The 26,243-nt window shown below is 37.2% G+C and overlaps 1 protein-coding gene across 8 annotated transcripts in view; it reads right to left on the bottom strand.

The window, feature by feature from the left end:
- The window catches only part of TBC1D5 (TBC1 domain family member 5), a 448,530-nt gene that overhangs the window by 35,140 nt on the left and 387,147 nt on the right, over positions 1 to 26,243 (bottom strand). For 6 of the 8 annotated variants that reach the window (XM_087945081.1, XM_087945079.1, XM_087945078.1 and 3 more), the window contains 4 exons: positions 20,979 to 21,214; positions 17,059 to 17,148; positions 13,498 to 13,661; positions 1,194 to 1,293 (listed from right to left, as the gene is read on the bottom strand). In XM_087945081.1, coding sequence (XP_087801207.1) covers positions 1,194 to 1,293; positions 13,498 to 13,661; positions 17,059 to 17,148; positions 20,979 to 21,214 — 590 coding nt within the window. The remainder of the gene's footprint in view (positions 1 to 1,193; positions 1,294 to 13,497; positions 13,662 to 17,058; positions 17,149 to 20,978; positions 21,215 to 26,243) is intronic. The other 2 variants (XM_087945083.1, XM_087945082.1) reach the window with 1 other exon arrangement.

Here is a 26,243-nt window from a genome sequence, read left to right as displayed (position 1 = left end):
AATTGCAAAAGGCAGCTTTAGTTGGAATAATTTATATCATGTGACGATATTTGTAATACCATCAAACATCCACATCTATTTATCCTACATCCATGAGAAGGACCCGATAGTTTAATAAAAATGCCAAATCCAGTTTGACCGTTTTGGCTGACTGTAATGACAATCCATAATAATTTTTCAAATGAGGAGAAAAATATTTCAAATTATGTGGTAAAGAAGGAAAACCAAAATGTGCTTCAATAGTAACTATATAATCTGGTACTATTTCATGTACTAAAACGTATTTTTTAAAGAATCAGTCCACCACATGCTGATCCAGGGCATATTGGTAGATAGATATTTTCAATTTCTTTCTGTAGGGCTATCAGAGAAACTGGCTTTCTTCACGTCACCTAAGGCACAACATTGCAATTGTTCTCATATATCTGCTTGGTTATACCTAGCTGAGTGATTTTAGAACTTCTCAATATTTATGATGTTTTCAACTTTGTTTAATGTTTCTAGATTTAAACCAGTATTGTGCTATCTATATTCTTTGCTTGTATGAATAAACACCTACATGCAGGGTGGGATTCTACCAGTTCGCACCTATTCACTAGAACCGGTTGTTAACATTCTAAGCAGTTCGGAGAACCGGTTGTTAGAAGAAATTACTGGCCTAATCCTGTAAGGAAGGCAAGAAGGAAACATTCTGCTGTTGCTTACAGAAACTGTCTCTCCATTAACCCTTATTACATTCTTGGCAGGACTAGACTTCCTGACTCAGGAACGTCTCTGGAATTTCCCCCCCTCCTTTGCTGGTACTTTGCTTGTGTGGAGTGACCATTCAAAGTTACAATGGCACTGGAAAAAGTGACTTATGACCATTTTTCACGCTTACAACTGTTGCAGCATCCCCACAGTCATCAGAGGCCAGGCGAGGAGATGTGTGCCTCGATGTGAGTGATATAGAGTTGGCTACACCCAGCCAATAACATGACCACCAAGCCATGTCCACCCAGTCACATGACCACCAAACCATGCCACCACCTAAGCCATGCCCACAGAACCAGTTGTTAAATTTTTGTTTTTGAATTCCACTCCTGCCTACATGCATACTTTCCTAACATACTATTATCAACCTGATAATATAAACATTATCTAGAGAATATACATTATCATTTCATATCTAGAAATATGGACTTCCTTCTTACCTAGATGTATGTTCATCATTTTTGCACAATATTTACACATAGCTTCTAACTCATTCAATTGTCCTTGAAGAAATGAAATCTGAGCCTCTAATTCTTCTTCCTATAAGCAAAAGTAAAATAAAACTTGACTAGGTTAAAACTTTGCCAAAGTTGAGGAAAAATTACACAAAAGTTTGTTTTACATTCCTGCTGCATCCATTTGCAAAGAGCTCCTGTCTCATGTTAACCTTAAAGCTACTATATGTTCATATTCTCAACTTTAAAAAAAAATATTTACTAAGATACTGCAAAGACAAACATAAGTTTGAAGACAGGAACATTCTGAGTTCTGCTATTGTCCAGAGATCTGAAGTCTACTACGAGAGGATTGACTGAAAGAACATATAGAACAGAGAACCTCAACCTGATGCCATCAACCGTATTAATCATGAAAAATAGCCAGACTATTTAATATGTGTTCACACAATAAAATGAAGTCACAGCTGACAGTTCTTTAGCTGGTGTGGGTGTTTTTCTTCTTTCTCTTTCTTGTTATTTATCAGCGGCTTTCAGAATCATCTTATTTTAAAAAAATATAATTCTAATTGCTTTAGTTCATGTTACATAGCTAAATTAAGTGCAAGCTATCTAGCTACATTAATTCAGTTTTTCCATTAGCAAAGCCTTATTTGTATGCAATGTACAATTTTTTTCAATTGTGACTTTATCAATAATAGGGTTTCTATATAATTTTACCAAACAACATAAACAGGCCTTGTCACTTAAAACATCTTATGTATGCTTCTATACTCAAATCATTTCTGTTTGTGTATGACATTCTTTATAATTTATTTTATTGTTCTTAAGATAATTTTCTTATGTTCCGATTATGATACACCTGCAGTTTATTAGTTTGTTTGACAATTGCTCTCTTTCCTCAAATAGATATAGAAATAAATATAGACTTATATTTAAAAAAATCAGCAGCAGAAATGCAAAGTCAAAATGAATTAAAACAATGTGTTCTTTTTCCTTAGGCACTTAAAATACTGATATGTTGCTACATTTTTCCTTTAACAGCAACATAAAGATGTCTTGTAGCTGATAAAAACAGGCCATTTTCTCTTACGTAACATGAAGATTTCTGAAATAATTCTTTAGATTTGATAAAGAACAAAGATCAAAATCTTTGGGTTCTCCTGAAATCTGTGTTTCAATCGTAACATATCCTACTGATGAAACTTAAATCCAAGAGGCTTCTGAACAGAAGCTTTTGGTTTTAGTGGAGTTCATTTATCCACCTTGCATACTGTTCTAATTTTTATTAGGATTCCCAGCAGTTAACAATAAAAGGAATAATATCGAATATTCCTGATAAAATAAAAAATGAAATGTTCATGGTAAGCCAAAAGAAAAAAAAAACGAATAGGAAGGAGAATCAATTGTTTTATAACAGAAAAGTCTAAAAATCCAGCAACGATGTATAATCCTAGATATCATATACTTAAGACTACAAATATTTTTACCCAAGTTTTGTTTTTAGCATTTTCTGAAAAGAGACCATTCTGGTGAGCAAGTCCAATTTCAGTTGGAAAGCTGTTCCAAATACAACCATTTGAAAAAGTGTGCCTCCAAATTTCAAAGCTCTTGTCCATCTTTTTACTACTGAGGTACTGTAGTGGGGTACTATCAGTAGTTTTTCCTGGGATAATCAAATTAATAGCATGATTCTGAATGGAAATCTAAGTGTAAGACATTCTGTATAGATCAAAAGTTAGCACTTTGAACTGCATCTAGAAATCTATTGGATGGCAATGTATAGCACAAGTTTAATATTTTTATAGTAATAAATACCAATTAACAATTGGAGCTTCAAAGGCTGTCTCACTTACAGCACATTGCATATGCCAACAGTGATGATAAAACCATGAGTTACTGGGCAAGTTGTTCCTGCTCCAGGAACAATTCATGTGCTAACTGCATTTAGCTAAGGATCCCATGGTCAATGTTATTCTATTCAATCAGCAACAGATGTATTTTCATATCAAGAAACTTTATCAGATACAAAGATTTTCTGGTCCGCAGAAAAATCTTTCTCCACAGAACCAATACTTGCTGCCAAAAAGGTTGGGGACAACTGATATAGACCATTAGAGTCCCCAGGTTCTGGGGCAAGGCATAAAGAGCATTTGCACATTGTCATAAAATGTTATTAGGAAATGTAAACCTGTTTTTATTTTGTTTGTTATAAAATGTATTCTGATGAAGTTTTTATTATTATATGTTGAAGAGAGGCTGACCAAGCAAGGAGGAGAAATCAAATTAGGCTGTAATCTCTATGTAGGCACAAGAGGGAAAGATTGGATTCCCCCTTGAATGACATTGAACTTTATCTAGTCTGGCCAGATGCAAACTGCCAACCTGATAATATTCCTGTACTATAGGCATGAATTACTATAGGCATGAAATAGCTAATTGAACTCTTCATGTGTGGATCTAATTGTTTGCACCTGACATTATACCTTAAAACAATAAAATGAATCCCTGAAATTTTTGCATTCCTGATCTTAGGCTGACAGATTGTAATATAAAATGCAAATTAGATTATTATCAATTATTCCACACCTCACACAATTTCTCCCAACATATAGTACTGTGCAAAAGTATTAGGCAATTGTGAAAAAATGCTGTAAATTAACAATGCTTTCAAAAATAGAAGTGTTAATAGTTTATTTTTTATCAGTTAACAAAATGGAAATTAAATGAACAGAAGATAAATCCAAATCAAATCCACATTTGGTATGACCACTCTTTGCCTTCAAAACAGCATCAATTCTTATACTTGCACACTGTTCCTTGCCTAATTTTAAACCTCCTACACAGCTTTTTGTGTTTCAGTTAATGATTGTGTTTCAACCTTGCAATTACTAATGATCATCAATTTCATATGTAGGTTGAAACAGTCATTAACTGAAACAGAAACAGTTGTGTAGGCGACTTAAAAACTAGGTGAAGAAAGCCAAACTTTGCTAATAAAGTGAAGTTGTGGAAGACAGTTTCATGTCACAGGTCATACACCACAGTAAACCTGAACTTAGGACCAAGACCAAAGGTAGTTATACTGCATCAGCAAGATCTCTCCCAGGCAAAGATTTCAAAGCAGGTTGGGGTTTCAAGATGTGCTGTCCAAACTCTTTTGAACAAGCACCAAGAAAAAGGCAACATTGAGGACTTTGGACACAGTGATCTGCTAAGGACACTTACTGAGCAGATAAAAGATATATCATGCTTGTATCCTTTTAACAATGGAAGATGTCCATCAGCGCCATCAGCACAGAACTGGAGGAAACCGCTGGAACCCAGGTACATACTTCTACAGCCCAGAGAAGTCTGGCTAGAAGTGATCTTTAAGGAAGAATTGCGGCCAAAAAAAGCCATACCTCTGACATGGAAGCAAGATTACATGACTCAACTATGCATGAAAACTTAGAAACTGGGGTGCGGAAAAATGGCAGCAGGTGCTCTGGACTGATGAGACAAAAATTGTAATATGTGGCTGTAGCAGGAGGCAATTTGTTCGCCAGAGGGCTGGAGAGTGGTACAATATTGAGTGTCTGTAGGCAATAGTGAAGCATGATAGAGATTCTTTGCAAGTTTGGGGCTGCATTTCTGCAAATGGAGTTGGAGATTTGGTCAGGATCAACAGCATCCTCAATACTGAGAAATACAGACAGATATTTATCCATTCATGCCATAGCATCAGGGAGGCATGTGATTGCCCCCAAATTTATTCTGCAGCAGGACAATAGCCCTAAACATACAGCCAATGCCACAAAATCTTTAGTGTAAAGAAAAACAAGAAGTCTTGAAGTGATGTTTTGGCACCTACAAAGCCTTGATCTCAACTTCATCAAGTCTGTTTGCTGTTTTGAAGGGTGGTCACAACAAATATTGATTTGATTTGGATTTCTTTTCTGTTCATTTATTTTCCATTTCATTAATTGATAAAAATCAAATTATTTATACTTCTATTTCTGAAAGCATTTTAATTTATAGCACTTTTGCACAATTGCTTAACATTTTTGCATGGTACTGAAATCTCTATCTCTTAAAGCAGGGGTGTCACTTGAGGCCCGTGGGCTGGATCTGGCCCATGAGGTGGTTAGATCTGGCCTGCGGGGCTGCCCTGGAAATAACAAAGGACTGGCCTGCAGCAGCCCGGCCTGGCCCAGGCCAACCAGGCACCGATCTGCAACATAGTGGTGGCCATCTGGGCTGGTACTCAGGCACCTTTAAATCCGTGGAGCCGCTCTTGAGCCGGCAGAAGGCTGCCCCAGCCCTGCCCTCTTGATGATGCCCATGAGCGCATGCGGGGCCTGGCATCCCTGGGACAGTCTTGCCCTACAGACTAAGTTCTGTGTGCTTCTCTTTCACCCAGGACATCAGCGCTCATGCACTCGCTGCCTCCTGGGGGCACCCCTATGGGGCAAGGGTGAGGTGGCAGGGCAGTCTCTCATTGGCTCCAGGGCAGCTGTGCAGGTCAGATCTAAGGCCCCGGCACAGGAATCAATGCCGTCTGTGGCCTAGGTGGGCTGTTTGCTCATGCTTGCTGGCCTTACCATTTGAGGGCGGAAACAAAACCTTCAACTGAGTGAAGCCCTCACACCCACATCCAGCCCACCAGGGCTCGCCAAGCCACACCAGGGGAGGAATGAGATACATTGTCCCGCAGAGCCCACTGTTGCTTGAGTGTGGAGAAGGAGGAGGAGAAGAGCAATGAGGATTTGTGCCAGATGGTCAGGCGGGGCTGGCTGGTTGGGGAGGGGGGGATAATGACTGCTCAGATGGCTCCTGCCATCACTACCATCAGCAGCTTGGGTGCCCGGCTCTATCCAAGCTGAAGAAAGCAGAGGTGCAGCAGTGGGATTGCCCCATTTCCAAGTACCCCATTTTAATGCAAATTCCCCATTTGCATGCATGCATGCAGGCTCCACAGGACAACGGGATCTCATTCCTCTCCTGGCGCAGCAAGCTCTGGTAAGCTGGACATGGGTGCGAAGACTTCATTCAGTTGAAGGCTTTGTTCCGGCACATGGGAAGCCCTCTCTCCCCTTGTTCCGGCACATGGGAAGCTCTCCGGCAGCTGCGCTTGCCATTGGCTTGCAACAGCTGACCTTCCTTCTCTTCCTTTTCCTTCTGCTATGTCTGCTTCTGCCTCCTCCCCCTCTTCCTGATCCTGTTTCCTCTTCCTCCTGCTACCTCTTCTTCTTCCCCACTTTCCTCCTCTCCCTTTACTGGCTCCCCAATTAGGCTCACGTTCCCTTCGTGCACCAAGTTTGCAAGACAAGCATGTAGCAGCCCAACTTGAAATGGGGGCTTTCCCAAAGTTTCGTTGGAGGGGGACCCTCCAAAGGTATGTTTGTGTGGAAATGCTTTTTTCTCAGAGTGCAAATAGGGGCAGGGAGAAGCTATTTTTCACCTTAATTGCTGGGTCTCCAAGGGAATCCCTCTCTCGTTTGCACCTTTTCCAAGGCCGCTGGGCTCCGTTGTACTAACTGGAATTTTTTCCTTTTGTTTTGATGCTTGAATATGTCTCATGTGTTTTGGCAACTTCTTTTTTATCGTGGTTTGGTTTGATGTGTGTGTTTGTGAGTGTGTGTGTGTGCTTAAAGGGCTTTCAATGCTTGCTCCAAGCCTTTGTAAGCTGAGGCAGCTACATGCATCAGGTTAGTTTGCAAAGAGGCGTTGTGCTATGCCAAGGTGGTTTGGTTTTTCTTGGTTTTTTAAATTGTTTTCTCAGCATTTCCTCCTGCTATCTCTTCTTCCTCCTCCTCCTCTTTTTCCTCACTTTTTTCCTCTCCGCCTCCTGGCACCCCAACAAGGCTCACACTTTGCAAGCCCTCCAAATTTGCAAGTCAAGGCAAGCATTCTCTAACCTGGCTTGGAATGGGGGAGGGGGAGAAGCTACCTTTCCTCTCTTAAGTATGTGCTGTGTCTCCAAGGGAATCCCTCTTCTCTGCACTCTTTCCAAGACTGCTGGGCTTTGATTTGTTTTGCTGGAAGGCTTAGAATTGTCTCTTCTCCCCACCTTCCTTCCTACTTTCTTAGAAGCAGAAAGTCACAGGTGTAATCTGGAAGGGAAACAATGTGCTGAACCATTGAAAAGGGCAGGTGGTGATCATTCACCCTCTTTCTGCTTCCCTGGGTCTTTGATTGGGGGTTTCTTCTGGAGCAAAAGCAGAGAGCCTCTTCCAGTGAAGATTTCTCTGTGTCTTCTAATTTTCTTCCAGAGCAGAACAAAAAAGTCTTTTCCTGTGAAGGCTTTTCCAAGTCTTTATTCTGATCTTCCCCTGGGGCAAAAGAAAGCCCTTTCTAGTGAAGTCTTCCCTGTGAGTTTATTCTGATTTTCCTCTGAACTGGAGCAAAATCATCTGATGGCAGGCCTTAAGTAACAATCCCACACTTATTTTACTCTGTGCATGGCCCACCCACTATTTAATATACCACTTCTATCTGTGCCTCTTTCCCAAACTGTACACTTGTCTCAGTCACAGTCACTCAGTCAGTCAGACAGTCAGTCTCTCTCTCTCCTTCCCTCCCTCTCTCTCCCTCCCTCCCTCTCTCTCTCACACACACAGGTCAATGGAAAAATTGTCTTCCATGAAACCAGTCCCTGGTGCCAAAAAGGTTGGGGATCTCTGAATTAGACCATGCAGGGTCCCTACAGGAGAGTCTTTCTAAGGATTATGTATTAATAGAAAAGAAACTAATTTAGCTCTGTTCCTAAACGCTAAAGGTGTTGCACATAAAAAAGAGGAGCTCTGATCAACTATCACAGCCACCATTTTGACAGTTTTGCTGTACTAGAGTCTGCGGACGCCCCCACGAAATGCAAGCATGAAATAAACTGAGCCTGGTTTGTTTTCAGTCTTTTAAGTGGCCATAAACTACTAACAAAAGTGGCATTTGATCACAAAGCAAGGAGGCATCAAGAAATGTTTCTCCTTTTGCATTTGAGCATCCAAGAAGGGACAAGAAAGGAGAAAGGGAAAGACAAATAAACAGAAGGAAAGAGAACAAGGAAAGAAAAAAGGAAAGAGGGGGAAGAAGAAGAAAGAAAGGAGAGGGAAGAGGGAAAGAAAAAGAAGAAAAGGGAGAAAGAAGGAAGGAAGAGTTCCCCCCAGCCCCGCCCAGGCCACCACAGGCATCCCCCGACATGAATGACGCTGAACTGGCCACTCCCACAATGCTCCCCCTGAGGTCCACCACAACCCTGATGCAGCTCTCAATGAAATTGTGTGACATCCTGTCTTAGAGCATAAGATAATAATCAAATTAAAAAGAATCAGTAGGTTATGACATAGTTGAAATTCTATTATTATAAGATATTAGTTTGATCAAATCTAAAGGATTCTACATAACACAATTATTTTCCAAGATTACTTAAACATAATTAAACAAATTCTAATTATACAAAAATTTCAACAAGAACATGCATAATAGTAATCCACACAACCCAAAAATCTGCAACTGTTAACTCAGATACGCAGTTATAAAATACAAGTTAAAACTGTATCTAATGTTATATAATTGTAAGCCATTTCACATTATAGCAATGAGGGTATATCTGCTTAACTATTTTTTTGCTTTCAGATATTGACAGTAGGAAGATGAAGTCTCTCTTTGAAACCTTTGAATCTGTATTAAAAACCATAAAGTCTTCTGCAAGTTAGATCAGTAAGCCTGTAACTGAGCAAAACCCACAAGATATTTGTGCCTTAAATATTAGAATAACGAGTAATAAATTAAATAGTACTGTAAGTTCTTCTATACTGCTTGACTCATAGTTACATATCTTTACTTACATGGAATTCTGGTCATTTTATTTTCCAAACTGCCATTGCATTACTAAACCTTCCTTATCATATTGCTGTCCGTGTTTTTCAGGTAGGGCTTCTATATTAGTTCTGAGCTTTAGAGATTAAACAATAGTATGCTCAATTATATATTAATCCTATTATAGGGATCCAAATGGCCAAATCCCAGGAGTCCCTGTTCCAATAATACTCCTGGCTATGGACAAGAACCTCTGCCAATAATCTCATTCTAGGTAGCTTTTCACCACTGGGTCTTATCTAAAGAGGGATATTTCACTCCAGTCCAAATCTTATTCAGACCAAAATAGTTCTAGTTCAGCATACACAAAGTGCAATTTAGAAACTCTTCCTCATCTAAGTGTGGTCTTACATAATGGTTGAAAACCACTAGTCATATATTATAGACAAATATGTTTTTCTATCACAATAGTTTAGATCATTTCTGATTTGTGACATTCACTGAATCAAGAAAATTCACAACCATCACATAGTTTATACCTATAATGACAATTATGACTCTATTCTCTGTATTTTCTGGATAAGCTCTTCATCTGCACTTTATCGAAACAAACAGATGGGCCAGATTGCAATTTATGGTTATATTTATAGGCATGATTCAGTGGCATTACATTTACTGTTATTACATTAACTATTAATCTTACCTGTTAATAGAGTTGAGTTTACTAAAGAATCCCACAAATCTATAATATCTTTCCAATGACTTCATAGTATTATTTGGGCAAAAAATATATGGTATATACAAAAAGTATATGGTGCCATAATCAACATAATATGGAAATGTTTCCTTAAATTTTTATCCTAATTTATATAATGAATTAAAGATAAAACTAAAACATAAAGGGACAGATATAGTAATTTGAGCAGTTGAGATTCACTGGTGTTGCACAGAGGAGGATCATTTTCAGATCAAAGACAAAAACAAAACAAAATACTCTGAATGGCTAGTATACCACAGAACTTTTACAGAAAAAGAACTAAAAATGTAAACTATTGTAAGTGTTGCAAAAATGTGGCACACAGCTCACTAATATGTAAGGGGAGCACCAAAACCACAAATCATCCCCAAGAGGAAGTTAAAAAAGAAATGCACTAATGTGGATTTTTTAAATAATTAAATATAATATGTTAAAGGATAAGCTAAGAGGTGCTGTGACTGATAGTAATGAGAAATGAGGAATGGTAGATTCAAGTTCCTTTATGTCTGTTGTAAATTCAAAATTGGTGGATTAAAAGGTCACTTCCCTACTTGTTATGGTAAAAAGGCTAGGAAATAAATATTTTAATTTACCAGATGTCATGGTATAAACAAAATGGAGAGAATAAGAAATGCTATTTGAGACAGACTATCAGTAAATATCATTGCAGGGAAAAGCTGGCCTAGAAACCAGGACCCTGTGAATCCTAGTCTTGTTTTAGGCATGACAGCTAACTAGGTGAGTTTGGACAGTCACACTTTCAGTCCAACCCATCTCACAGGGTTGTTGTGGGGAAAACAGGAGAAGAAAGGCGAACGTTATATTCACTGCCTTTAATTACTTATAAGATAATAAAGGTGGGGTTAAAAAAATAAATAAAATCTTAGATCTTGATATGCAAGTCTATTAGTACATAGCAATAAACTTATAATAAACAAAGTTAACAACAAATTCATTTAGAAATTATATCTTTCATACTCTTCCATGGGAAGGCCTGTGACTGAGAAAAAGATATATTATAGAGATGAAGCCAGAGGTAGCAGAAGATTTACTAACACTGCAGTTAACAGAGCAGTAGCTGATGTAGCATTGAAGAGGCAATATTACTACCAGAAAAGGCTGCAAAAAGAAATGGAGAAAGACATTATACAAAAATAAATGTTTAGAAGAAATTATTAAGAAAAGACAGATATGATTAAGATGAAACTGGAATCAGAAAATTTTAAAGTTTGGTTACAGAAAAACCTGCAATAACACATTAAAAAATCTACCAATAAAAATATAGTAAAAGGTGAGGTAGTAAGAAGGAATTGATTTTGTGAGTGCTATTTAAAAAAGGAGAGCAGCAGGCAGAGAAGTCAGAACAGCCATCTGTTGCTGACAGAATAAAAACTACTAATGAACAAGATAGGCTAGATTTGAAAGAGTGGAAAAACATTTAAAAACCCTGCTGATACAGTTCAAGGATCTGTTTGATACAGTTCTTCAAAGGAATTATGGAGTCTGTTATTTGTATCTCTATAACTGTTTTGTTTGGCATGGCAACAAAACAGAAAGGTACAGACTTCAATGAATAGTTAGGATTGCAGAAAAAACCAGTCTGCCTTCTGTTGAGGACCTGTATATTGCATGAGCCAGAAAGAGGGCTGAGAAAATATCTACAGACCAATCACATTCTGGAATAACTGTTTTAACTTCTCCCTCAGGATATCATTATAAGGCATTGCGTGCCAAAAGAATTAGACACAAAGACAAATTTCCCCCTATGTTAAATACCTAATTCCCACAGCACTGTCTTAAGGTATTAAGGTATTTTACCCACTAGTAGCAGGGCTGTATTGCTATTATCCATCTCATCTTCCTCATCTTCTCATCATTCATACTACCATCTCCTTTTAGTCTCTTATGATTTAGCACTTGCTTGTATCTTATGATTTATGATTGTATCTTATGATATAGGACTTATCACTTTATTGTTTGTATGTACACTGAGAGCTTATGTACCAGAGACAAATTCCTTGTGTGTTCAATCACACTTGATCAATAAAGAATATTCCAATGAAAAAAAAATAAAGAAAAAGTTGATATTTCTGCTATAGTAGGGTAAAGAAAATGATTTCGAGCTCTATCATACTGACATACAGTAAAAAAAGTGAAGATAAAGCTAGAAAATTAGAACTAGCCTCAGATATATTGGAAAAGGCAGAGTAGTAAAATTCAGCTTCATGCTGTTTAAATTCATCTAAAACTGGAAGAAGTTAGTATCAATCTGAAAACTAAGCAATGGAAAATTTTCATCTCCTCTATCTCCTCAACACAAATATTTAGAAACTTGTAACAGCTTGCTTTCAGAAACTTACTAGCACCTTAGTTGATTCTAAAACTATAATGACCAATATGATGAAGCAGGACTGCGGTACAGTCCAGGCCAGGCCAGTCGATGGCTGACTGAAAAACTAAAAGCAAAAGAATAGATGATGGGAAGGAAATACAGGAATTCAGGAAACAAGGAGAGACAATTTTTTTGTTAAAAAAACTGTTTAAGATTATCTAAATATGTCCTGATATATGAATGTTCTAGCTTTTTACGATATTCCAGTTAGCTGTACAACTGGGATGGACTTGTATGAATTTCCTACTCTGAAAAGGCTAGAGGAAGAAGAACTCAGTATGAAGAAAGCAATCAAGAAATAAAAATCAGAAAGATCTACTAATTTGGATGGCCAGGCTGCTCTTGTTGGAGCATCTCTTCTCTGTGATGGAGAAAACTCCCTCTCCCTCCCGCTCTCTCTCTCTCTCACTAAATAAAAAGGAAAATTAAATTAAATTAAAAAAATAAAACAAAAGAAAAGTCAGATCCTGGAAATCCTTGTGAGAAAGTGAATAATAATTCTGTAATTATAGATATGAGTTTAACTGAAGTACTTCTGTAAAGATAACAAGTATACTATCTGGTCATACCATGCCATTCTTAAATTTTAATTGTTCGTGATCAATTCAATCTCTGACTAAATGATAAACTGCATGTGATGAGATATTATGCTAGGAAAAAGTTTCATAACCAATTAAAGAAGTGATGACATTAACTTAAACTCAAACCTGTTTACTATTTAAGAATGGTGGTAATGAAACTTTCAAGAATATTTAACTCCAAAATAAATTTATAGCAAATTATGCCATATTTGATCAAATAAGATTAGTTTCATTACTAGATCTACTTATCTACATTTGAAGTACATTTTGAACTCATGGGTGACAGAATCTCCTTTCTGCATACTGAAGGAATTATTAAAGGAAGATAATCTCATTTTAATGATATATACTCTGATAACATTGATTGTATCATATCAATGTATTTATTGTTTGTAGAGTGATCTTTGGGGATTGTTGAGAAATATTTCTGGCTTAGAATGTGAAGACATGGGTGGCAAGTCCTACCTTTACCCTTATCTTAAAAGTTACATCTGCTGTCAGTTGCTTTCCAAGTTGTCTTCTAAGATATTCCAAAGAAAAATGAAATTGCCTTTATTTAAATAGAATAAGAAATGTCAAGAAATTTATATTCCAGAAAATGTAATAAATATATTAAGCTTTTATAGAAAGTTACAGTTTGGTTTCTTAAGAAATATGAGGTTTTTTTTAACCTATGTAAATGTGAAGTAAAAATGTGAACCAACATAAATAAGACAACTTGAATCAGTGAAATGCATTTCTCAAGAAACAGACACTTACAGATTCTTTTTTGCTTATATTTCTGTTATGAGAACGAGAATGGGAAATTGTACTGAAAAAAGATTCCTTTTTGGTTGCAGACAAAGGAGGAGATCCAGTGGATTCACGTCCTCCAGGAAAACTTTCAATGCTTGGAGAGGGACTCCCATTTTTTGAACTTTGCCCTGCAAAACAAATAGAGAGGAGTCAAAAAAAATACGATGATGATGATGATGATCATCATCATCATCATCATCATCTGAATAGTGACTTTCAGAAGCAGATTTGCATACCATGAATTTTATGATATCAACACATCTATTGATATAGTGCAGATTGCTATTGCAAGGGACATGCAGGATGTATAGAGCTATTTACAACAAGTATTTAGCCACAAAGTGAGCAACAAAACAGATCTTGTACATAAAAACATACCTGCACTAAGAAAACCCAGCCAATATATATTTTATGTAGATACATTTGCAGTATGTATGCTATATGTAATTATATTATGGTTTAGATATTTTGAAGAAAGGAATGAAATGATGTAACGCATATAAATTATAAATACTTTTTAAGAATGAGAATATTAGATATTAATATGTGTCTGTGTGTCTGTCTGTGTGTCTGTCTCTCTCTGTGTGTTCCTCTTTCTCCCTACCATGTTTGATTCTCAGAAACTGCCAGAAGTAGTCCCCATAGTTTTGTATCAAAAATGCTTTTTTCTTTAAAAGGCAATTGGCCTGGGTTTTTCCCCCAGTTGCCTTTTGAAGAAATAAAGCACCTTTGAGACAATTATGACCTGGATGACTGAGAATCTCCACAGACATCCCTGAGGTTTACTTGGCGAAGTTCTTCAGAAGTGATTTGTTACTGTTACATCTTAGGGAAGAGAGAAACAGCAAACCCATCTGGCTTCATGCCTAAGGCAGGACTAGAATGGAATACTTTTGCTCAGTGTTATGTTTTAGACAAGGAATAGAGGTTAAAAAAAACCAAAATATGTAGATAAATATATCTAAATGCAATGAACAATAAATAGTAATAGGTATGCCCCTACAATGCAGCATTTTGTGGAAGTTTACATTTGTGTTATGCTCTTAATTCCAGAAATAGTGTTGCAGTCTCTTTTCATAACAGACAGGACTATGTGCTTAAAAAAACCCTTTATTTTCAGACATTCAAATTGTGGACCATAATAGATTTAAAAAAATGTGGCACAAATTAATTCTCATTACATTTTGATGTTTGATGCTTATGAACGAAAGCAAGTCGACAATATGTTATTTAAAAGCATTAAAATATTTCCATTACTATTGAAATACTTGGGGAAGCTATCAATCTAAGTAAAGTCAATAAATATAACAATAACACTCCAAATCATGCAGATGATATTATTTATTCTATTATTTCAGACAGAGAATAAGATGGTATCCTTCCCATGTCACATTTAAAGCCCCGCTTTTCTCCAGATACCTTGAGATTATAATCCCCAGACCTCCTCTGATATCTAGTGATATAATGCTTTAAACAAAATGAAAATCAAAATTGTAATGTGATTCTCTATAAAACAGGTGATTATTCTGTTTGTAATCCAGTTGAGGCAGGGGTGGGATTCAAATTTCTTAACAACTGGTTCTGTGGGTGTGGCTTGGTGGTCATGCGACTGGGTGGGTGTGGCTTGCTGACTGGGCATGGCTTGGTGGTCATGTGACTGGGTGGGCATGGCTTGTATGTAAATATTATAAATATTTACGTAAATATTCATTTTTTTATATAAAAAAGAGCAACTTTTACCCCAAAGCAGGCAAAGCAGGCAGGCAGATTTAGTTGCTCACAGAATCACAAATTAACTTAGAGATCTATCTATCTGCAATTGGCTACCTCAGTCTGCACTGAAAAGCTTCAGTCCTAAGGAAGGTTTGGCTCTGCTTTTAGATTAGCTAGAAAGCAAGAAATCCAAGGATTTCCTGCTTTCTAGCTAATCTAAATCTCTTGGCAGAGCGGAACAGCTGATGGTTGGAAAAAAAGAAAGGAAAAATATCAACTTACCAAACCAGGCAAGTTGGATGGCTCGCAGGCCAGGTAAGAAGTGAGTGGGTGGGAAGGGTAGGGGATAGCTAGTGGAGCGATTTGCCAGTTCTCCGAACTAGGAACAATCATGTGTGCAGCATTTGCAAGGAATCATCAGCTGTGCCACCTGGACAGCTGACAAGCGCTGTGCTCGGGTGTACAGCGTTTGAAAATCCTCTTGTATCCTGCTTTTTCAACCTCAGCTGTGGTGCGCAAAGCAGCTGAGGAGGGAAAAGCAGGGAATAAAGGACAGCCTAGAGCCCAGGCAGGCAGGTGGGCCAAACATTGAACAGGTTCAGTGTCAGCTGCTCTTCTCAGCTACAGGTTCTATAGAACCAGGCTGAACCAGTAGCATCCCACCCCTGATTTGAGGATCTGTAACCCAAATTTTCTAGCTATGCCAATTTAATTCATCTAATTTATTTTGAATGAAAGCTATCAATGCTGCCCCACAAATAATATTCACAGTAGAAATGAAAAAGTGCACTTTTGCTTGTTTAAGTACTGTGTTCTGTAATAAAGAACATTTATAATTATTTAACTTAAACCTTTATCAGTTTATTTTTCCTTTAATGGAATATTTAGTTACCAAAAGATTTTGTTACATGGAAATAATCTCTTGAATCAAAGGAGTATCAACAGAATGACCCTTTAATAATATTTTAATTGACAGAATTATCCTACATATTTTTGTATGTGAAAGAGGGAAATTTCACATGAAAGAGTAGAGATTTGCTATAAGCAAAATCAGCAGGCTTAGCAACATATCAAGGATAGGAACGTGCAATTCTGAGTTCAATTCCCTTGTGACTTCACATACACATATTTGTATTTTTCCTGGTAGTACAGAGAAATGATTTGGTATTACCTTTTTCTGGAATGTCTTTTCAACCTCTAGGGGTTCTATTTTTGGACTCCTAATCTGAGAACTTATACATATACATTCAAAGAATGCAGGTTTGAAAGCAGCTGCATGAGTATTAAATGGGATATCATGCCAGTGCTGAAACACTGAGTTGGTTGTTTGAGACTTATGACATCCAATATTAAGTGGTGATATTAGTTTACAAAGTCCTAAATGGCTTAGCAGTCAAGCATTTTTTAAAAATATTTTTCCTAAATACCATGGAACTTGTAATTGCAATTACCCAATGTTGTGGCCAGATAAGAGCTTTCTCAGCTGTTGAAGCTGTGGCTTTTCACCTAGGAGTTTATGAAATAATAATCAAAGTTCCAGATTTTTTTATAATTTATTCCAATTATTTATTTTTAAAATGAAGATTATTTTTAATATTTCTTTTTTAAAGCACTTTTGGTTTCATTATAAGATTATATTTTCTCCTATTTTTTTAAAAGGCTGCTCTGGGTTCTTATGCAAGGAAGATGCATATTTTTTTCTCTAAACAACAGTGCCACTTAGTGGATCTATGATATATGGTACTTATTTAAAAATTTCAAACCACATGTATCTTTGAGTTCCCAAACAACAATATTATAGACAAAACGTACCATGTATTACTGTAGTAACTGTCCCATGAAGGTTGCTTAGATTCCGGACAGGAACCGATACCTGGGCATCACTGCCTTTAACTACTTCTCCTAGTAAGCAAAGTTAAAGATATCTTTATAGTAAAACAAATGGTCATATCTTCCAAATTTCATATGACCAAAGAAAGGACAATGAAGTTATATATTTTTAAAAAAACTGATCTGGTCTGTTTTTTTTAAATAACAAGTATGCACAACAACTGTTCTATTCCAATGGTATCAGCTTGAATATTCCACTTATCTCAATATTTTTTAATTTTAATGGAAACAAGTTAATAGTGCAAAATAAGTATTAGAAAAAACAATACTCTAAATTTCTGCTTAATTCTATGCATGTATTATACATATATTGCTCTTGGCTCTTCCTATACTGTATAACTGATTCTGACATAATGCTATTAATAGCAGCATTCCAATAGAGTTTAGAAACTTGATAGTGATCATACAAATGCTAGTGGTCCATTCTAAGAGTAAGTAACTCCAAAAGCACATAGTAGCATGGTTTAAATGCCTTTACATCACCAGGAATAATTTCAGAATAATTCAAAACAAGGACCAAACAGTTTTATGTATCTACAGTTAAGCTAGGCCCATTACAGAAAAGTTTCAAAATATTATGCTGAGTTCTATTATTTAAAGTATAACAATGAACATAGCATGCAGCATTTAAGTTTGTGGTCATTTAAAAAAACATTATAAGTCATTGATCCATGGGCTTTTTGTGGATAAGAGAATGTTATGTTCAGCTTTAATTGTTTGATTTACAGACTATTCACAAGGGAGGACAAAAAGAAGGATTTCAATGACCAAAAAATAACTTGTTTTCTAAGTCTTGTGAGAAAATATTTTAAAAGCATTTAGATGACAGTAGGGATTGTTGTCAATTTGGTTGAAAATGAGATGTTTTCTGTTCGAATAAGAAATAATTATTTCGGAATAAATATGGACTGTGCGGTCACTTGATTACGCTGTTTTTTTAATCCCATTTGAACAAGCTATCAGGGAAATAAAATTTATATTGCACAAATGGAATTGGAAGAACTTCAGTCAAATGAATTAAAGAATACTGATCAAGTTCCTTTATTTGTAGCTAGAACTTGATACAATTAATGGCAATGCAATGTAAAATGAGTATTTGTGCGGCTGGGGGAAATAGAAATGTTAAGAAATGGTCATGACATAAATGAAACACTATTCCTTTGTAATACAAAATTTGACTTTTTACTCTTTCATCCTGTCTGATTATGTTTATTCTTTTTATTTATTTGTTGTTTCACATTTATTGTAACTTAATCGGACATAATGTTATATAACATTATAGTAGTAGGACTAATCATCCATGGAGTATTGAACTCTTCTTCACTGGCTGTAGAATAGCCAGTTGGATAGAGGCTACACAGAATGGATGGGTTTAATCACCTAGATGACTTTTTTTCTGGTTTAGGCCTATTGATTATAAACAGAGCAATTTATAAGTTAAGTTGTTGGAGTATCTCCAGTTAGGGAAAGGATGGAAGACCATCCTAATGTGTTCCAGATGATTGCTCCTTACATGGATATCACAGGACAATAGTTTTCTGTGGGTCTGAGCACTGGGATCAGCCATCTGGCTCACAACTTCAGCGGAGCCTTTTGAAGGGCACTAAGTTTGCACACTTCTTTCTAATTTTTGGAAATTCCTTGTTAACATTTTAAAATTATTAGAGATCTTTAGAATGACAAGTCTGAAAAATCTTTATTGGGAGAGTTTATCTTCAACTCTAAACAAAAGAAAAAATAATTATAAGCTGAAGAGCTTAAAAATCTTGAAATAAACAGAAAAAGCTATTAAAATTTTATTTAAGAAAGTATAAATGGATTAAGGGTCCATATAAATCTGAAATATTGATGTTTATTATAAGATAATGGAATTTATAAAAATACCTTGTCATGGGAAACAGACTTATTTTGATTATCCTGTCTATTGCAAGACAGAAGAAAAGTGATGATTTTAGAAACTTGACTCTAAAGGGGATTAAAGATTTTATGCTGAAGGAAAAAAAATACAACTCTGTTCTTGATATCGGTTAATATTCAGGCTTACAAAATGATACAAGAGGTTATAACATCAGAAATATTAAAGAAGAACTTTGAGGATTAAGGCCAGAAATTAATAAGTATAGTATCAACTCTGAGTAATGATGTCTACTTTTATGGAAAGACTATGTCTGAAAGTTGTAAATGAAGGAATGACATGATCAGCAACAAATTTTATCTGACAAAAGACAAACAAAGTAAAAAATGTGAAACTGCAAATAACAGGCAATGATAATGATTTGGAAAAAGATGTATTGGATATACAAAAGAAACTGGCTGAAGTTTTAAAAGTTAAAATGATAAATTGAGAAAATTACTTGGAAAATGTTTTTTATTAGATCTACAAAAGAGGCTTGTTAAAGCCTTGAAGAAATCTGTGTAATGAGATAAAGAAGAATTGAAGAAGAACCAAATCCTGTGACAATATTTGTCTGAACAAATTAAGATTGTTATAAGTAAAAGGAAGGAATATGAAATTGGGATCTTTTTTTTGACTAAGGTTAAACTAAGACATTTTTGGAAATTTTTTGCAGCCCTTTCTGGACTTTTTACTGACACCATAATTGGAAAGTGGATGTTAATGGATTTTCTAAGATAGGGGATGGGATATGGATATGGAATCCAGAGATATCAGTTTAGTGATGAAATATTGAATTTGTTTATATTGTCATGAAGGCTGGAAGTCATCTCTCTCTCTGAAATTATATATTTTTTTCTTTTTCTTTTTTTCCTGCACTTTTTCTTCTTTTTCCTTCTCTTCTCTTTTCCTAGCATTAATTTGTATTAATTTTTAATATTGTAATTCAAATTCTTAATAAAAATTATACTCAAAATAGCTATGACAATAAGGTGGCAGAATGGCAGTATTTATATTGGCTGCAAATACATTCATATTAGGAAAATGGTAAAATGAATTAATGTAATATATTTTTGCAATAACATAGGGGCATGCATTTCCACTCGTTAAACTTATACAGAAGCAGAGTTATGTTGATACTAGAAGAACGCAACAAATAGTGTTAAAGACAGTTAGTAGGTTATCATTTTCATTTTTAACTGGAGGCATTTGGAATTCAGAGCATTTTTATAAAACATAAAATAAACATTCTGTTTTAACGCTGGCATTTGGTTTATAGCAAGCTGATTCCCATTTCATATTTTCAATTACCAGGCAATATTTAAAAAAATAAGTTTTGGAAGGAAATCTGTTGGATGCCCCTGATTTACAAAATAAACACATATTTAAGAGTATATTGTGCATTCAGCATTTGCAGACAACAGAAATTGGACAAAGCAATAGAGTGGTCAATGTCTGGAATACTCTACCTGACTCTGTGGTTTCTCCCCCAAACCCCAAAAACTTTAACCTTAGACTGTCTACTATTGACCTCACCCCTTTCCTAAGAGGTCTGTAGGGGGTGTGCATAAGCGCACCAATGTGCCTACCGTCCCTGTCCTATTATTTCTTTTATTTTTCTTATATGTACCCATTTCCTGTATTCATAACTATGTATATACTTATACCTATTATCTTGTAAGCAATTGACAAATCAAAATAAATAAAAAATAAAATAAAAAATAGATGTAATGAGAAGGGAAATACAGCAAACAAGGAAACTGAAATTGGGAAACAGTTGGAAAATCTGGCAAATAAATTATGTCAGATAGGACATGATAGCAAACGAAGATGAGTAATGTTCAAATTGATATCCAGATTTTATATCATCATCCTACGTTATGCTGAAAGTTTTTTTTATCTTGATCACAGATTTCGGTTTTCAAAAACAGAAATGGCATATTTTTACCTTTGCTTAGCTGAACTGGAACACTTTCAGATTTCATCATTCTTTGCTGCTGAAATGGAGGGAGTTCTACTGTGCTCCTTGTGGGCATGACAACAGAAGAAACATTGCCACTGCTACCTGCAACTGGAAGAGTTGCACTGCTAGAAGTCATTGCTGGGGAAATCAGCTTGCGACCAAAATTCAATAAGCTACTAGAAACCTTATTTATGTTCAGAGGAGCAACCTTTGCATTGACACTGAAAAAGAAAAAAGAAAACAAACTGCTGCTATCATGTTTAATTGACACTACCAAACTAATAGGAAAATTTCAAAATGAGTTTGTTGTAATTAAGGACCCCCCTCATCCCATTAAAATATTACAATGATTCTAGAGAATATAATGCAGTATTATTCTACTTGTAATACTAGTTATTTCTAGGGAGGTAAATCGTTTCATTCTCTGGAGCCTTTGAAATTCACAATGAACTTTGTTCCTCAGGAACAGTTTTATTTACTGGAAAAAACAAACTTGTCTATTTTAGGAATATTTTACAACCAATATCATTCATTCATTCATTCATTCATTCATTCATTCATTCATTCATTCATTCAATTTTCTGCCCATCTTGTTTCAAAGTGACTCTGAGCAGCTTACAGCATGCGAATGTTAAAACCATCAGAGATAAATATTTCAAACACAAAATGAAAATACAATGAAAATAAAATCATAATTACAAGATGGGAAAGAGGGAGCCAGATTTTGGAGAAGGGGTGAGAGGTTGGATTTCATATTAACTAATCAACCACTTCCGGTGTGATACTCCCCTGTTGGGGCCTCAAGCCATTTGTGAGAACAAAATCTTAAGACTCTTGCCAAAGATTAGAAGGGTGAGAGTCAGGGGTGGGATCCCACTGGTGTAACTACCGGTTTGGTGATTTGCAATTTGCGCGCGCATACGCGCTTCGCACGCCTGATGCACACTACACATGCGTGTGAATCCTCTTCAGCTTGCTGCCTGGACAGCTGAGCAGTGCTGCGCACGGGTGCACAGCAGTTGAAAAAGCACTTTTTTCCTGCTTTTTCAACTACAGCTATGCCGCACAAAGCAGCTGAGATTGAAAAAGAAGGAAATAAAGGACAGGTAAGAGCCTGGGTGGGCAGGTGGGCCAAAACAGCAGCAGACATAGAACTGGTTGTATGTCTGCTGCTCTTCAGAGCTACTGGTTCTACAGAGCCAGACAGAACTGGTAGAATCCCACCCCTGGTGAGAGCCAATCTCACCTCAGAAAGTAAGATATTTAACAGGGCAGTAGTCAGGGATGGATAGAGATAACAGATAGAAATTAGGCGAGAATGATCATTGCTATGTATGAATTAAATACAGAAGGTTGATAATTATAAACATGTTGATATAATTAACAAAATTAGAAATAAGCCAATACAAAGAAATTTAAATAATTTTTCTGTTACACTGCTATATTTATTGATATTTAAATATCAATATGTAATAGCAGTGCAACAAAACAATTTTCATTTATGAAATATTTTATAATACTTTATAATATAATAGAAGTACAGAGGTAAAGTAAGGATATATTGTTATAGAATAGATTGGTGATGATGAAATGAACATTATAAAGTAGATTAAGTAAAAATTGTGATTTGCTGGCATAAAATGATGTAATATTAGTAAAGTCTAGTAAGTAATTAATAATAGTAATAATATAAATATATATAGTGGATTTATGATATAAGGATTAATGCAAATTGGAAGGGAAAGACTGCAAAGATTGTGCACAATGATTTGTACCAACTGACACACTGTATGTAACTGAAGATCGTTTATGTTTTATGTTTGTTTTGTTTAAAAAAAATAAAAAACTTGTATTTAAAAAAAAGTTCCATTTATGTATGCATGCAGGTTTTTGTTATATTGTTGCTATATATTGATTTAAGCAGAAACAGATAAGGTATAACAACAATGTAACAAGAAGTTGCCTGCCTCATTTTTGGTAAGTTGCTTTTTTATTTATTTATGTATCTATATGTAACATTGCTGTAACATTTTGTTTCCATTTATGTTATATTGATGCTATATATAGATATTTGTTTTGATTTGTTTTTTCCCAATAGGAAAAAACAAAGGAGAAAGAAGCATCAAGATGAATAGTAAAATAATTTTTATTTATTTATGTATTTATTTATTTCTTTAGTATCTGTTTTATTTTTATGATTAATAAAAACAAAAACAGATACTAATAAATAAATAAATACATAAATAAATAAAAAAACAACTTACCAAAAACGAGGCAGGAAACTTGGCTAGCCAGCTACGCCAGGGTCCTCCTCAGTCTTCCAGCTTGCTGCAGCGAGGACGCCAGGGTCGCTATGCCAGGGTCCTCCTCAGTCTTCAAGCTTGCTGCAGTGAGGACGGCTGGCCCGGGAGTTGGCACTTGACCGGGTTGGCGGCGGCAGCAGGAGAAGGTAGGCGACTGGTAGGCTTGCTGCTTTGCATCCTCACTCACCAAGTGATGGGAAGGCAAGGCAGCAACCCTTGGGCCGCGGTGGTCGAAGGATGGTGGTGCCAGATTAGCCAAGATGGCGGCTGCCGGCCGGCCTAGCCAAGATGGCGGCCGCTGAGTGGACGAGGCAGCAGCAGCCGGCCCGGGAGTTGGCACTCGACCAGGCTGGCAGTGGCAGGAGGAGGTAGAGGACCGGCGGGACTTGCTGCTTTGCCTCCTCACTCACCAATTGGTGGTGGGAAGGCAAGGCAGCAACAAGGGCTGTGGGCGAGGGAAGATGGTGGCGGGCGAGGCAGGGAGCATCGGCGAGGGCAGTGGGTATCCTGGGAGTTGACACTTGACTGGGGCTGTCAGCAGCAGGCAGGAGGCCAGGTCATACTTACCAATCTGTGTCTTTGGAGGCCAGGGTAGGCAGTCTGGGCGGGCGAGGATGGCTGGCGGCGGCAGCGGCCAGGGCTTGTGTCTTCTTTAATGGCAGCCACTGCGGGAGGCAGGCCAGGCAAGGCAGGGCCTGGGAGGAAGGCCGGTCGGGCGAGGGCGGTTCGCGGTGGTGGCGACCGGGGCTTGCGGCTTGCCCTCACTCAGCAGGGTGGCAGAAGGCAAGCAGTGACAGCTGGCTGGATGGCTGGGCTGCTTCGGCTGCTGCTGGTGTAAGTGATGGTGCCGGGTGGGAAAATTTTTGTAGGTAGCGCACATGCGCTATAAGTAGGGGTGGGGCAGGGAAGAATGAGGCATGGATTTTTGCACATGCATGAAAAATCTGCATGTGCAGTAAAAGAAAAACCGGTTTTTTTAGTGTAGGAGCGGCAATAGGGGCAGGGGCTGGGGCCAGTGAAGGGAGGGGTGGGCGGGGGAGAATGAGACAAGGATTTTAATGCATGTGCAAAAAATGTCACGCATGCACAATAAAAAAATTGGTTTTTGTCCTGTAGGAGTGGTGGAGAAGGGAGGGGCCAGCGAGGGGTCGGTTTTACTGGTTGTTAGAACTACTGGTGACTTTAACAACCAGTTCTATAGAATCCAGTAGAATCCCACCCCTGGCAGTAGTCATGGCCAAATAATGGAGGAAGAGTTGGAAAGGACCTTGGAGATCTTCTAATCCAATCCACTGCTCAAGCAGGAAACCCTATACTATTTCAAACAAATGGTTGTCCAATCTCTTCTTAAAATCCTCCAATGATGGAGCACCCACAGCTTCTGGAGGCAAGTCATTACACCAATTAATTATTCCCACTGTTGGGAAATTTTTCCTTAGTTATAGGTTGGTTTTTTCATTGATTAGTTTCCATCCATTGCTTCTTGTCCTGCGTCAAGAGCTTTGGATAATAGATTGACCTCCTCTTTTTTGTGGAAGTTCCTTAGATATTGAAACACAGTTGTCATGTCACCTGTGATTCTTCTTTTCATCAAACTAGACATATCCAATACCTGCAACTGTTCTTTGTATGTTTTAGTCTCCAGTCTCCTAATCATCTTTGTTGCTCTTCTCTGTACTCTTTCTAAGAGAGTCTCAACATCTTTTTTATATTGTGTTGATCAAAACTAGATGCAATATTCCAGGTGTGCTCTTACCAAAGCATTATATAGTGGTACTAACACTTTATGTGATCTTGCTCAAATTCCTTGGTTGACTGCATCTGCAGTATGCCCCTTCTGTTAATGCACGTGGGGCAGGCAACTCCCCTAAGGGTGATAGGGTTTTTCAAGTAACGCGGGTCCATGCTATGCAGGGTTCTAAAGATAATAACCAACAGCTTGAATTGCACATGTGAGCAGACCGATAACCAGAGCATTTCACAAAGCAATGGTATATCATGGGCCATTCTATAAGCCCTAAAACTGTCCACATCATTACACTCTGTACCAGTTAAAGCTTCAAAATGCTCTTCAAGGGTAGCCCATGTAAAGTGAATGCAGAAGTCCAAATGTGAGATGACTAGGGCTTGAGTGGCTGAACACATGAATTCCTAATCCAGGAAAGGCCATAACTGGCACACCAGACAAAGTTGTATAAAGGCTTTCTTAGCCTTGACTATATCAGGATTCCGGCAGTTACTCCAATTAAATCATAAGCCTCAAGCCACGCTCCCAAAATTCCAAAGGATTTATTACAAGTTAATTTCCCCACACCTGTCTGGGTGTATCATCCAATGAAACATGTCCATAGCCAAGAGTCATCAATCATGCTCTCCAATTATATTTTTGCGCGGCTGAAGCTTCAGTCATCTAATTTGAAGAAAATATGAATGGAATGTACTTTCGATTCTACACTGCTGCCTGCTCTTTGAAACTCACGCCCCCTCTTTCTGTTGACAACTATAAAACATGTATACAAAATGTTTTATGAGTTGACAGACTATCACCTACTCTTCAAACAAGAGTCATAAGTCCAGGAGAACCCACAAGTTGCAGGCTGGGTCTGTCTGGAGTAATGCCATCCCATCAAGATCAAAGCATGTCAAAGTCCTGTGTCTTGAAGTTTCATGAATCCAAATCCATTTGGTCTTGATAAAGTTCAGCAAAGCCTATTGTCCCCCATTAAGGCACCCACAGCCTCCAAGCTCCATGAGAGGGCATCACTTGGATCACCGGGGTGGAGATATAAAATTGAATATCAGCATATTACTGATAATACCTCAACCCATGGTGGTGAATGTTCTCACCCAGTAGCTTTAAGCAGGTGTTAAAAAGGAATGGAGAGAGTACTAAGCCCTGCAGCATACCACAACCATGGGCTTGACCTCTTATTATCTATCAATACCA

The sequence above is a fragment of the Notechis scutatus genome, chromosome Z (assembly GCF_049901735.1).
Source record: "Notechis scutatus isolate UNSWTSFEM ecotype Mainland chromosome Z, rNotScu1.2, whole genome shotgun sequence".
Classification (NCBI taxonomy): Eukaryota; Metazoa; Chordata; class Lepidosauria; order Squamata; family Elapidae; genus Notechis; species Notechis scutatus.
Note: the sequence above shows the minus strand (reverse complement) of the source record. Positions and strands in the feature narration are given on the sequence as shown.